Below are 13,786 nucleotides of genomic sequence, written 5' to 3' on the forward strand. Positions count from 1 at the left end.
ATATATATATATATCTCCAACTTAAACTTTTGGAGAAGTGCAACAGCCAGTGGCATTTTTAAGGTCACTAAGTTTCTAAAATAACCATTAGATTGAGATTTTGGCAATGTGATCTTTGGCATGAAACAGAAGATACTTTTTTACAGCTGAAGAACATATCAATTTGTGGTCAATATTGTGCAAAATATGGCTGAATCCATATTTCTAAGGTTTTTACATTTACTCAGGCGTGCTTCAAATTCATTACTCTTACGGCACTCTTTGAAATACTAAAACGTTTTAAATTGAAAATCTAGTTACATTCGTCATCAAATAAAAATTGATCTTGAGAACGTCCTTCAGTCAAATACTGATGTAAAATTCATGACCAAAAAAAAAAACAATCGAAAAAAAAAATGCTTTGGCAGATATGAGCTCAACGTTCTTTCATGGACATCTCAGTTCTAAATCCTGCTCCTCACACAGCTCAGAGATTAAAAGGTCAGCTCTGAATAGTTTGATCTCATCTCAGAGAGGTGAGATCCCTGTTAGAAGCCTTCTAACAGAACCCTGTTAGAAGGCTGGAAGTAAAAAAAAAAGGGGGAACACGGATCACGCTGCTTTTTAACACTCACTCCTGATGTGGTGCTCCGGTCTTTGTGAGCAGCGTGAGAACGAAGAACATGAAAATGACGAATACTGCCAGTCCCACCCAGAAACCTATGACAATGGAGTCTGGAACATAAGAGAAGACAGTCATTTGGTTAATTTGTTTAAATCCCATTTAAGCCTCCCTGCTTTTCATCTGTTTATGATGGGAAATTCTCACAATCCTTAATTAATGGTTCCAAGTGCATTATTATATTTTTCCAAAACTTGATTAGAGTACAGTAGCTGACTTGATGATGTCTCATTAAGTGGTTTGATTATTATCTAAGAAGCAGAAGAAAGCTGCTACATTAAGCGTTGTTTGCACATTAAGTTGCTTGTAGATAATGTTAGCAGGCATAAGAGGTCAGCCTTCAGCAAAAGCAATAAAGATAATGGACCCCAATAAAGGTCTAATGGATCATAATTAAATAAAAGTGCACAAAAGGCACAAATAGCCTTAATGCACGATGAGAAAATGTAAACCATCAATGCAACAAAGCCAGAGGGAAGAGTGAAGCTTACATCTGTGCGCTTTAAGTCCCTCAAAAGAGACAGGCTCCTCGTCCTCGTAATACTCATACTGCCACACGTAGTCACTGCGTCGTGCGCTGACTTGGCTTCGGTTGTGGAAGTCGGACATTTCAAATAATTTTACGAACCTTGAGGACGAGTCCATTACATTAAAGAAAAAAAGAAGCCACGGATTTATTGAGTCCATGAAGTTGGCAAAAGCCCCTTCCTAGGTATGCTGAACATTTCTGCGGTTTAAAAAAAGAGAACAAAACAAAAACAAATTCACATCCTCGATTCTAAAAAAAAAAAAAAAAAAAATGCCAAAAATAAAAAAAAAAAAAAAAAAAAAAAAAAAAAAAAAGTCGAAAATTAAGAAAAAAAAAACAACAAAAAAAAACAAACAAAAAACTGTATGATTTTATATTAGGCTGCAAGTCCTTTACAGAGCGTTCATGATATGAGCCGCAACGTGGAAATCCATGGCGTTACTCGAAAACTCTGCCCGTCGTCATGCTCTGGGAGTGAGGCAGCAGCCTTTTGGAGAGCTCCTCAGTGCGCATCACCTTATCCAACAGCTGTGGGCTGGTGGCGCACTTCTGGGAACGGAGATATTACGCCGCAAATGTGTTCTAAGAAACTGATGTTCTCCAATCAGCAGCGTAGTTACTGTGTGGTTGAGAAAACTGTATTTGCACGGAAGTAATAACACATGGTACCACTATTAAAAAATACTATAGTTTTTTCTTTCTTTTTTTTTGTAGTGTTCTTAAAATTTAATCAGTACGCATAGCGAATTATTGCATGGATTAGTGCATATTTTCAGATTTGGTTGTTCTCGACAGAAGTAAGCGATGACAAAACGAACAAACAGCAAAAACACATGGTGATTTGATTTGATTTTGCGTAAAAACACAAATCAATAAATTGAACTGCACGCAGTTTTTCATGTTTGTAGTCATAAACGCGTGAGTGGAAATTTGAATTTGAAACAAGGAAACGAAAGAAAAAAAAGTTCCTTTCATTCTTACATTTTGAGGGATCATTGTAGCTACTGCGACTGCAGGAGGCGCTCTTTCTTCTATACATCTCTAGCGTGTCCTCATTGTCTTTCCTTAATGGCACATACAGAACATAGACATTAAACTTTTAATAAAACAATTTTAAGGAGTTTGTGTAAAGATATGCTTAAAAATACATAATATTTTCACATAGTGACTCCATTGTCGAGCCACCGTAAGCAACTCTGTTTAAGGGCTCTGACGTCACGGTTTATACCTCGCTAGCAGAGATTGAGGTGTGGAGGATATCATAAAATGAGAGTTATCTGTTTGGCTTTATATGTAATTATGACTCGAGAATTGTTCATGGGCTCTCCCAACAATAATAGAACCACCGTTTCTTATATATTGGATTTTCTATGTTTTTTGTTTCCTTTTTTTTCCAGGAAAAAAAAAAAGTCAAAAAGGAGCTAGAGACTGCAAAAACTACCCTCTGTACAACAACACAGAAACATATGGAGGAAAAAAACAAAACAAATGTAGAAGGAAATGAAATAAATTGATCATGAAATTTTGCTGCTGCAGCCCTTTAAAAGGTTGATTGCAAAGCTAGAACAACTTCTTTGAAATGCCTGTTTGCTCTAAAAAGAAGAAAATGAATGAAATGAGGTGGTGTGCTTGTAACTGAACATTTCTCTCAAAAGGATACAATGAGAACATTTTGAAAGCCCTCATCTCATCGTTCTGAAGAACCTCATTTCAGTCAGCAAGCTTAGTAATCACTACCGCTTTCCTACAATATCTGAGATATCTTTTCAGGAGAGGTTCATTTCTTTCAGCTATGCAGCAATAATTCACTATTTTCCACATCCTGGAAGTTGAAATTAACCTGCACTGACAGAAACATCTGTGTGTCTTGACTGTGTCTCATTTATTCCAATAGATAAACAATCTATTCTTTCCTATGAAGAAAAGAGAGCTCAACAAATATTCATTCATTCATTCATTCATTCATTCATTCATTCATTCATTCATTCATTCATTCATTCATTCATTCATATCCTTTAGGTTGCTTAGGATGTCTGGCTACCTCAGTTTAAAATGCTGCTCCATCTGGTGGCATGATGAGGAACAACACAGAGGAAAATCTGAGGTACAAATATTTTTCACAAAACAAGAAGTGGTTTTGAATTATGAAGTAAAGTTTTGTTAAGAAAAATGTTGGGTTGCTCCAGGAAATCCAACTAAATTTTTAAACTTCTTCACTGAGACGCTATAGTTTTATAAATCAAGGGCAAATTTTGACCCCATAAATATATATTCATTCTGTTGATTTCATCTGGCATAAATTGTACGTTAGTTCTGAATTGTGTCTGAGTTTAGCATTTTTACTATAAAATTACATACGATGCCAAACGTACAGTAAAGATATTTTGTCATTTTTCATTATCAATTTAATCATTGGCATCAATGGACTGAATCAGAGCTTCCTTACCATTCAGTTTTACCTCATATTTGCCAGAGCATCAATAATGCATGTCTTAATAAATAACTCATCTCTAAAAGCTGTCCTGTGGGATTTTCTTTTGTCTCTTGCTTTGTTCTGCTTTAGCCAAAGTGATCCCAGGAAGATGTTCTGCTGTTTACTCAGCCAGTGTTTGGCGTGCTTTGATCTGAAAGAGGGCCCCTAATGGCTGCTGATAGTAAAAAATGAAATGCTTTGCAGATAGATGTAAGAGCTCCTTGCATCACCAAGAAATGCATGCCTGCAAAAGGAGACTGTATTGTCTGAATGGATAAAAGCTGTATTTCCATAACAGCATGCCGATATTACATATGTCTGTATGTGATTGCATGGATCAAATGTTATTATTGATGGAAAAGGTGGGATACATTTTCCAGAAAAATATTTTATGTCATACCTGTATTTGTTTTGTTTTTGTGTGTGTGTGTAAATCTGAAACTCTGATGTCACCAAAGATGAATATCATCCCTTTGAACTGCTGCCTAAGCTCCAATCTGCTCCCTTGAGCTGAGCCTGCTTCTGAGCCTCAGAGATAAAGGAGTAATAAATAGGTGCATAATGCAAACAAAGTGAGTCATCCTAAAGATTTATCTCACGCACAACAAAAGTCATCTAAACCAGTTAAAAAAAAACAAAAAAAATGAAGCATGAATCCAAAGATGCCATTCTTCTGACAAAACATTTAACTATCTCTTGTTTCTTCCCCTAACATTAAAAACGATGTAACCTATCACAAATCTTATTGAAATTCTTGAGGTTTTTGGACACTAACAGACAAAAACATGTTTCACATCATACTATTTTACCAAATGGGCAAACTGCTGGTTGGCACTGTGTTTATTTTGCATTACACCTTGATGCTGTTTGTGTTGTCATTACACTACCGTTTAATAGACTTACATGCAATGCTAATATTATCCACGGCTTGTCAGGATTTCAAGTCTCCCAAGCTGAAAAGTTTGGAAATGTCCTGATGAGGCGTGGAAGGGTGAATGTCGGATATTAAGATGAAGATGTTTGTCTTCACACCAAAGTGTGAACTGTTTAATGGTGTTAATGGTGCAGTGGCAGTGTGGTGATTGTTGTCAGTTCAGGATTTGTGGAATGATGTAGTTGGTGAAGAGAAGAGACAATCGTTAGTTTATAATGTTCATAGGAAAGGGCTCAGCACACACCCTTGTGGTGCTCCAGTGATGGTGTTGAATACAGGCGGCAAGGTTGCACCCTCCTAAACAGTTGGCAAAATGTTTGTTAGAAAGTTTTGTATATTATAGATGAGACATAGTGAACTCTTCAGTCATGTCATTTTTTCATAAAGATGGACTGTGGTTTAATATGATACCAATTTGGCGCTACTGGAAGAAACCTGTTGAGTTATAACTATTTAGTATCTGTTCTGTTATAGTCACAATTTGTTTTTCATTACTTTGTCCTAAAACTTTCTTTTTGTTTTACTAAAGCTGTCCTTCTCCGGCTTTTCCAGAGTGCAAAGCATAAAGTCATAAGACAGCCGTCTAAAATAATATTCCAAACCTCTTTATGTCTTTCAAAAGCAGAGTTTTATAAACATCATCTAGCTTGAGGAGGACTGCCTCGTGTATCATTATGTCTGAAAGTAAGCACTCATATATGCTCTGAGTAGGAGCATGTTTCTGCAAAATAATCTGCTACTATCTTAGTTTTGAGAAACTGTGTGGAAATATTATAATAGCAATATCCTATTGCTTAAGGTGTTCATGTCACAGTCATGGTCTCACCCTGTCATTATCATGTGATGATAACCATTGTCTATCATTAATATTTCTTGAAGCACAAGAGTCCTTGTTGGTTAGAGGTGAAGCTCCTTCATATTTGCGATGCATGTAAATGAATCTGACCTCCGACACACAAGTCTCACTGCTTCAGGTGTATCTAACAACTCAAAGACAAAAAGCTCGTCTAAGCTTTCAACAGCCACTCTCATTCATGATCCGATTCAAAACCAGACTCAGTAATTTGCATGTGTATAGAGTGACGCTGGGAGTCAGCACAAATTCTTCTGTTGATCCTTATTTACTTTTCTCCTCCCGATTCCAAATAATAACTGCAAACATTCTGATCACATATTCGCCTCAGCTTTGAGCTGCTGCCACCCACCTCTTTGACTTACCCGAGGTGAAAAACACTAGAGAACCCAAACATGAACCAGGAGAAACTCTTTGGTATTCAGCATCTGCCCTCCTGCGACGTGGTATGCATTTTCAGGACAAAATGAAGGGGAACTCAGACTTTATCTCACAAGCTCAACTGCTGATGTTTGAAATGTTCGTCTTTCCATCATGACTTTTATTACATTCACACGCTTCCTTCACGTGTCTTATGCTGAGACAACTCACCCCTTATACGCCAGTAACAACAGCATAAAGTCGCTAACTTAGAAAGGTTTCACACATGTTTTATGCAGCTTTACTTTTGTCTCATAGATTCTCTTTTTCTTGGTTTCTCTTAGTTCTTCAGGACATGCGCTCTGATTCTCAGTGCATTAGCATTCTCTTTTTGTCACAACAAAGGCAAAGCAGTCACACAAGTTAATCCCCAAGCAGAACATAAAGATGGATGGGGCGTTGTCGTCTTCACCCTTGCTCTAGGGTGCTTATTTCTTTCTTTTAAATTACAGATTGGGACTGGTATACAGAAAGCCGCCAACAACATCAACGCAGAGATTTTAATTAGATTACCTGTGCTAACGTTGGGCACAGAATTAATAGCATTTTCTCTGTTTCCCAATATTTTCCTCTGAACCTTTTTTTTTTTTTCTCCTGGAGTCTTTATTTACAATACATTTTTTTTTTTTTGCCTTGCGGTGGTTTCCAAGGGAACACTCCAGACTTCAATTAAACTGGGATCTGGTTCAGTCTGACCTCGCCGCTGCCATTCTGAGAAGGACGCTCATATAAACTTATATTATTAAGACATGTTCATGTGTGCTACAGTGTCCTCGAGTGCTTCATGACGTCAGGTCACATGCTAATTTTGAACCAGATCATGAATCATTTTTGAACTGCAGCTCTCTGAGGATGAGAATCTGAATGCTAAATAGGTTTTACTAAACAGCCACTAGGTGCCCTTTTTTTCTCCCTTTTATTAACTTCCTGTGAGCTTCTGGCTGTTGATCATTTGATCATCTTTTGTAGATAAGACACATGCGCAAGCCCTCCGAATACAGGAAGAAAAGCGCGCACTATTAATTTTCTAATCTCTTTTTCATATGATACACGACTTCGACTCTTACTTTTTGTATTAGAAAATAGAAAAATAATAATGTAAATGAATTGATGAAAGTTCCTCTTGGCTGCCTTCAATAACTTTGATGTCTGAACAAAATCTTTATTCTCTATGAGAAATCCAAAGAATGTAAAATGTGGCTATCAGTTTTCATTTGTGGTCACATCATCACATTCCATGGCTCATCAGCATGTAGAATGAATTCGAAAATTATTCAGTACCCTGGAACATTTTAGCATATTGTTGCTTAAAACCAGAGATTTTATTGGATTTTTAAATACTTGAAATAGTGTAAAATAGAGACAACAAATTCTGACCCCTTCTACATTAGATTGGGTGGAGAGCATCGGTGAACTTCGCCTTTTAGCTTTTTCCACCATTTCTCAATTGGATTAAGGTTTGAACTTTGACTGGGACATAGATTAGATCGACGTCTTTCCATTGCAGCCCTGTTTGTGTTTAAGGTATTTGTTCTTCTGGAAGGTAAACCTTCAATTCATTCTCAAATCTTAAGCAGCCTGTGAGTTTTTTTTAATTCTAGGATCGCCCCACATTTACCTCCATCCGTCTTTCTGTCAACTCCGACGTGCGTCTCTGTCCATTCTGAAGAAAAACATCCCCACAGCATAATGCTGCCACCAACATGTTTCCCAGTTGAAATGGTGTGTTCAGAGTGGAGTCCAGCCTTATTTTTCCCCCACAGAGCTTTTGTGTATTGGTCAAGCATGCATTTTTGGTTTTGTCTGACCGTAGAACCTATTTCTTACAGAAGAACTGAACAACTAACGCTGCCATCAGACTCTACCACCTGGATCTCTGCAACTCTTCTAGCGTTGCCATGTTTCTCTTGGCTGCTTGTCTCAGCTGTCAATTTAGGTGAACAGCAATTTCTTGACCCTTTTATAGTTGCACCACGTTGTTTCTGTTTTTGGGTGATGGGTTGAACAGGCTCAGGTACATGTCCAGAGGTTGAGAGTAATTTTATAATCTAACAGTGCTTTAAATGTCCTGTCTGCTGTGTTTCTTAGTGTTTATGAAGCCGTTTGTTTTCTAATAATAATGAACACATGTTGTTGTCGAGGCCTTCACAGAACAGTTTCATTAAAACACACAAATGGAGTCTATTTACCAGTAAAGTGACTTCTGAGAGCAATTGGATGCACTCGATTTTATTTTCAAGTAAATTCAAATGCCAAATATGTTTTCAGATTGTAATATGCAGGCACTGTTGAAAACCATGACTAATCTTTCTTAAACGAAGGTCCTGAGTTCGTCAGAGAGGAAGGGAGCTATATTAAATGACAATGAGATACAGATAACTTTCCCATTCCATATGTAATTTTGAGTAGTAAGCAGTAATTTTAGAAAGACGAACCCTTTCAAATGCATAATTTTATGCATAGCGCACATCTCACTCCAAAGGCTTGGTGAAAAAGTAAATTGCTTATGTTTGTAAGAGCTTTGGATCTTTGGAAAGAAAACTGAAAACAGGCTTCATTTTGGAATAGAGACAAAGAAGAACAAGTTTATAACAGACAAAATCAATAAGAGGCTTTGAAGGGGTTAAGCAAATAAGTCAAGCTCAACATGAAGCTGGAGGCAGCAGGGTGTTTGAGTGAGCATGTGGTCCTCACTGACTGAATTAGGAGTGTATCCCTCCTGCTGTCGTGGAGGAATGTTTGCTCTCTTAAGCCAGGATTAGCAAGAAAAATACTACAGTATGGCTAGAAAAGGTCATTATCATTATGACCTGCAGTAGACTGAAACCAGGCTTTTTTCTGCATCGAATGCAAGCATTTTTGCAGTAAATTATAATATCATTTGAAAAACTTATTTGTTCCAATAATTAATAAAAAAAAAAAAACATTTCTCATCTTCCTAATGCTCCACAGATTCTCAGATCGAGATCAGGTAAGGTCAGTTTTCGGGCCAATCAAGGAGAGTAATATTTAGAATGTCATGGTTATTAGAACAGGGATCAATACTTTTGTGAAAGCACATAAACAGTCCTTAGGAGTGGCACAACACAAGAAACACAACAACTGTGTCCCTTGTCTGCAATATCTTGTCTTGTGAATCGCCCCTAAACTGTTCAATGGACTTTGCTTCACATTCCTCTCAAATAACATAAAAAGTCTCAGATATCAGATTTGTCAGATTTAAATTGATCTGATGCTTTAACAATATGGTTGCACTCGTTTTGTGCTACATCGCTGAATTCTATATGTTATTCAGGAATAAAACCATTTTTGTTAAAATATTAATGCTGACGGGCATTTATTTTTCATGTGCCACATATACCCTTGTAAATTCCAAGAAAATTCTTGAAAGCCCTTCGGCTCGTTAAAAGATGACAGTAAAGCATTCTGTGCAATGGAGAGCTCCAACGACCTGGCAACAATGACAGATTGAATAACATTGCAACACCCACAAACATGCACATTCTCAAGATGAACTAAAAAACATGATGCAGAACCATGGGAACCAGGGACGTAATTATATAATTAGCAGCCGACAGCTGTGCCCTTAAATCTGACTTAATTACAACGCTGAAACGTGAAGGCATAAATGTGCAAGTAGAAAAGAAACATGTAACGTTGAGTTGGAGGTTGGAAGAGCAAGAAATTGAGTGTTTGTGGTTTGCTAAGATGGATATCTGAAGAAGGAAATGAGAAAACTGGAATTGTTTTTATTTGAAAGAGTGCACCACTGATGGCTCAAGATGTTTGCAAAATGTTGAACCAAATGTGTTGTGAAAATAAAAAAGGCTTCTGCATTAGCAAGGTCGGTTCCCAATCAAGCAAGCTTGTGCTGAAACATTGTTCTAATGCTGTTAAAATGTGTACCAGAAGCTCATCCACCCTTCTTACTCCATCTTAATTCTTCATTACCAATTTATCCTTAATGGGTTGAGCCTTGAAGCCATTAACTTCTTTGTTAGATTGCCAGAAAGCTCCATAATGAATATGTTTCATCATTATTATTATTATTATTATTATTATCATTATTATTTTTGTTTCTTACTTTTGCATGTGAATCTTTTGCTGGGCAGTGCTTTCTGTGGTCTTCACAAGAGCCTTTATTTCACCCTCATTCTCATCTGGCACATATTTCCCATTTATTTTCTCCACTTCTTTTATATTCTCTTTTCACTCACTCTCTAGATGTGTACAGAAAACATGTCACTGAAAAAAACTCACAAAGGGCACAGGGGATGTAAAAAAAAATAAATAAAAAAATAAAAAATAAATTTTGATCCAGTCATGTAGAGTTCTCTGTACAAGATTTTTGTTATGTGCAAATGTGGTCATTGAGTTGTGAAAACTCCAAAGGTCATCGTCGAATAGAATTCTGTTTTAAATAAAGAATATGCTTCATTTCCCGGGTTTTGAATAAAACCTAGAGAACAACATTACGTGAAGTGCACTGTCAAATGCAACATGATTTATCGTATTTTGTATTCTTTTAAAATCAGATGTAGCACAAAAAGGAAAGGGGAAAAAATACCCAACAAAAAAGAAATCGAGATTGGTAGCTGTTCACTAATCTTTGAAAAAAGTATTCATACCTCTTGAAGATTTCCATATTTTGTCATATTGCAATCCCAAACTTTGAGGTATTGCAAAAGGCTGTCATGCGATAAGCCAACGTAAGCTGGGCTATGGCTGTGAGGTGAGAGGAAAATGATAGTTTACATACAAGTGAAAATTTCAGCATCTGAAGCATCTAAATACACGCCAAGAAACAACTGTTCTGTGAAGACCAAGCATAGCAGATGGTTCAGGGATAAAGTCGTGAAGAAGTTTAAATCAGGTTAAGGTTATAAAACAACGTCACAAGCGTTAAACATCTCAGAGAGCACTGTAAAAACTAATCCATAATCTATAATGAGAAGAGTTTGGTACAAATGCAACACTACGATGCAACTGCCAAATAATTAAAATGACTGGTCTGACCTTAGAAGATTTTAGTTGAAGTTTAGGCCTAAATCAAACTGAGAATCTGTGGAAAAACTGAAAACTGGTGTTCACAAACTGTTTCTATCCAATCTGACTGACTTGGAGCTAGTTGTTTTGTGCTTAGGTACAACTAGAATATCAGTGCCTAGTTGTACCTCACAATGCAGTCTATAAAAAAGAAAGAAAGAAAGAAAGAAAGAAAGAAAGAAAGAAAGAAAGAAAGAAAGAAAGAAAGAAGGAAAGAAAGAAAGAAGAAAGAAAGAAAGAATGAAACATGAGCACATCCTTCCTCTCATGATTATCCTATTCCTTGTGAAGATCTATCCCATATAATCCCAAACTGTGTACCTTTTACTCTGTACCATATATTCTAGTACACCTCACTTACAGTGACCTATTTGCATCCTAAAGCAAACTATTTGAAAGACGCTGCAGGAGACAGATAAGCAAATATATAAAACCTTTGTCTGTCTAAAAACCATTCCAATAAAACCTTGTCACGCAAATAATGTGAACTTTCTCTGATCCAGCTGCAAAAAGGGAACCAGAGGAATGACACCTGAAGTCAGCAAGAGCCCCGGGTGACCAATTAGCACCAAAGCTGCAACAGAGACCGAGGGAACGAAGGAATCTGTGTGGACCTTATTAGCACCAAGTTCTGATCTTTTCTTCCCTCCTGGACACAGATTCTGTATAGTATCGACAGAACCGCTGGACAAAGAAATTTAAGCCTGGTCATGCATGATTCACCTTTAAGCAGACCGACTGCCGTGACAAGTGATGCTTGCAAATGCATCACCCATTAGTTGTGAGTGGAGTCAAATAAGAGAAGCCACATCTAATAGTGGAGCCAACTCTGCTTCAAGACCCCTGAGTGTTCGGCACTGCATGCAGAAATCTGTCGGATATTTTTCCAGTAACCATACAGCTCCACGCTACCCCCTGCTGGCGCACGGCTCATCTGCACATTTCTAATATTGAAGACAGCTGATTAGTAAGCGCTCTGCAAAATAGAAGCTGCACAGTGGCGCAACTGCACATTATTCTGGTGGATGCGAAAACATAAAACAACAACAACAATATAACCAAAGGTTTACCATATGGGACAAAAATGCATTTGCTGATGTGCTGTGATGACCTGCATCCATCTGTTCTGTGTTAAAGGCTGGCGCGTGTCGACCCCCACCTCTTACCACGTTTTAAGCTGTGCACGAGCCTTCCTGCGTCCTCTGAATCTGATTCGGCACGTGTTTGTTCACACCTCACACCCAAATGGCTGCTCAGATAAAGAGAGATCAGAAGCTGTGATCCACGACATATCAAATGTCGAATCTAAACTCAAACATATCAAATGCAATTTTTTAATTTTAATTTTTTAAACTAAAGCAGTGTTTTTCTCAGGTCAAATCATGTCATGAATTATCCATAAATTACAATTCTTTGACACAGCTTTAGGGCGCAAATAGAAATATCAGATGTCATCATTTTGGACATCAGTTGTGTATTATCTACAAACTCTCAGGAGATCTTCCCCCTCCCCTCACATGATGACATTTGAAATGAAGCAAACTGACCATGTGGCCGTTTGTTTGCCAAGTGTGACGTCGCACCTTTACGCAGTGGTTGATGGAGACACTTGGGGACGCGTCAAAGTTCAATTTGGCACGGGGCTCCCTGCAGGTCCTGATAAATACCAGTTTCCTGCATCGAGACTCACTTCCGCAGGGGATTTTTACTCGGACCAGATCAACGCAAGGAGAACATGGAGAATAGCGGCGCCAGCAGTGGGCTGGCGTCAGTTTGCGGTGGAGACAATCCAACACAGCAGAGCAACTTGTGGAGACCGTGGAACAAAACTGAGGGCCAAACTGCCCAATTTACGGTGACTTTTGATTGAAAAAAAAAAATTGTATAGTATTTTATCTTTAAAGTATTTAAAGATAAAATACTTTAAAAGAATGGTTGAAGACATTTTATTCTGTTTTAACTTTCAGACTCGCTTTGTGCACGAAGAGATTTCCAGCGCACAGCCCAAGATTCAACAAGTCATCCATCCAGTCAAGTAAGAAAAGCCTAAAGAACTTTTTTTTTCCTTATAAAGTATTCATAGGTAATATTAATTAACAATATGTCTATTTTAAGATTGTTCTGGCCAAAGTCGAAATGTTTTGACTATCTGTACCGGGATGCCGAAACGCTCCTGAGGAACTATCCAATCCAAGCGACCATCTGCCCATATGAAAACTCCAGCAGCGATGAAGAAGGCGAGGATGAAGATGAAGAGGAGACGGTGGGAAAGGAGCAGAATTAAACGCAGGCAGTACATCAGCTACTCCATGATATTATGATATTTATGTCTCATTTAAGTTATTCTTGTACATACACGCAAAGAGACTTTCATTTCTATACCTAACGGACATGTATATAACTAAATTATTCACCAACCATTCTAACTTTTGGGTAACTTGAAACACTGCAATAAAGCCTTTCAAAAGAATGTTGCTCTCTTCGTATGTTTATTAATCTGAATTAATTAAACAATCACAAAATTCCAAGGCTACGTTTTAGTTTCAATACATTTCTGACATGTATATGGGTAAATGAACCAATAGTGACATAATAACAGAAATCCAGCTGAACATAAGACCCTTACTTGGAAATGTGTTTTTGTATTTAGTTTAATTCTTCTTACAGATAAGTGCAAAGTCCTAAAAGCCCCATTCACATCCTGCACAGTGTCTCCCAAGGTGGTAAAGCCAGACAGATTGGGGGATGCAAACCAAGTCAGGAAAGAACAGAAATGAATCAGAGAGAGATTGAAGGAAAACTCTCAGAGAACTGTCTCTCAACTGGTGCAGATCAGCAAATAAATAAATAAATAAACGCATATATAATTA

General features: G+C 37.5%; 2 protein-coding genes and 1 long non-coding RNA gene across 3 annotated transcripts in view; 1 reads left to right on the forward strand and 2 right to left on the reverse strand.

Moving 5' to 3' along the window:
• Positions 1-1,718, reverse strand: part of LOC103134276 (melanocortin-2 receptor accessory protein 2A) — a 3,735-nt gene extending 2,017 nt beyond the window's left edge. The window contains 4 exon segments of the mRNA XM_007546454.2: positions 615-714; positions 1,153-1,275; positions 1,626-1,658; positions 1,661-1,718. Of these exon segments, the coding sequence (XP_007546516.2) occupies positions 615-714; positions 1,153-1,275; positions 1,626-1,658; positions 1,661-1,703 (299 nt within the window). The 5' untranslated portion in view covers positions 1,704-1,718.
• LOC107835699 (uncharacterized) overlaps positions 1-11,315 on the reverse strand; it is a 13,983-nt gene extending 2,668 nt beyond the window's left edge. Inside the window, exons 1-2 of the long non-coding RNA XR_001661508.1 lie at positions 11,306-11,315; positions 5,555-5,558 (exon numbers count right to left, since the gene is read on the reverse strand). This is a non-coding gene — a long non-coding RNA (uncharacterized LOC107835699). The remainder of the gene's footprint in view (positions 1-5,554; positions 5,559-11,305) is intronic.
• Positions 11,316-12,412: 1,097 nt separating this feature from the next.
• On the forward strand, positions 12,413-13,354 carry ripply2 (ripply transcriptional repressor 2). The gene is made up of 3 exons (XM_007547842.2): positions 12,413-12,771; positions 12,884-12,951; positions 13,032-13,354. The coding sequence occupies exons 1-3, from the start codon at positions 12,652-12,654 to the stop codon at positions 13,198-13,200; spliced, it is 357 nt and encodes a 118-aa protein (XP_007547904.1). The 5' UTR covers positions 12,413-12,651; the 3' UTR covers positions 13,201-13,354.
• The last annotated feature ends 432 nt before the right edge of the window (positions 13,355-13,786 follow it).

This window comes from Poecilia formosa, unplaced genomic scaffold (genome assembly GCF_000485575.1).
Source record: "Poecilia formosa unplaced genomic scaffold, Poecilia_formosa-5.1.2 Scaffold1, whole genome shotgun sequence".
NCBI classification, from domain to species: Eukaryota; Metazoa; Chordata; class Actinopteri; order Cyprinodontiformes; family Poeciliidae; genus Poecilia; species Poecilia formosa.

What these genes read in the sequence shown, in the direction of transcription:
- ripply2 (XM_007547842.2), top strand. Translation starts at nt 12,652, where the DNA reads ATGGAGAATAGCGGCGCCAGCAGTGGGCTGGCGTCAGTTTGCGGTGGA. An exon ending in GCCAAACTGCCCAATTTACG is followed by an intron (nt 12,772 to 12,883) that starts GTGACTTTTGAT and finishes TTTAACTTTCAG; the next exon opens with ACTCGCTTTGTGCACGAAGA. An exon ending in CAAGTCATCCATCCAGTCAA is followed by an intron (nt 12,952 to 13,031) that starts GTAAGAAAAGCC and finishes GTCTATTTTAAG; the next exon opens with ATTGTTCTGGCCAAAGTCGA.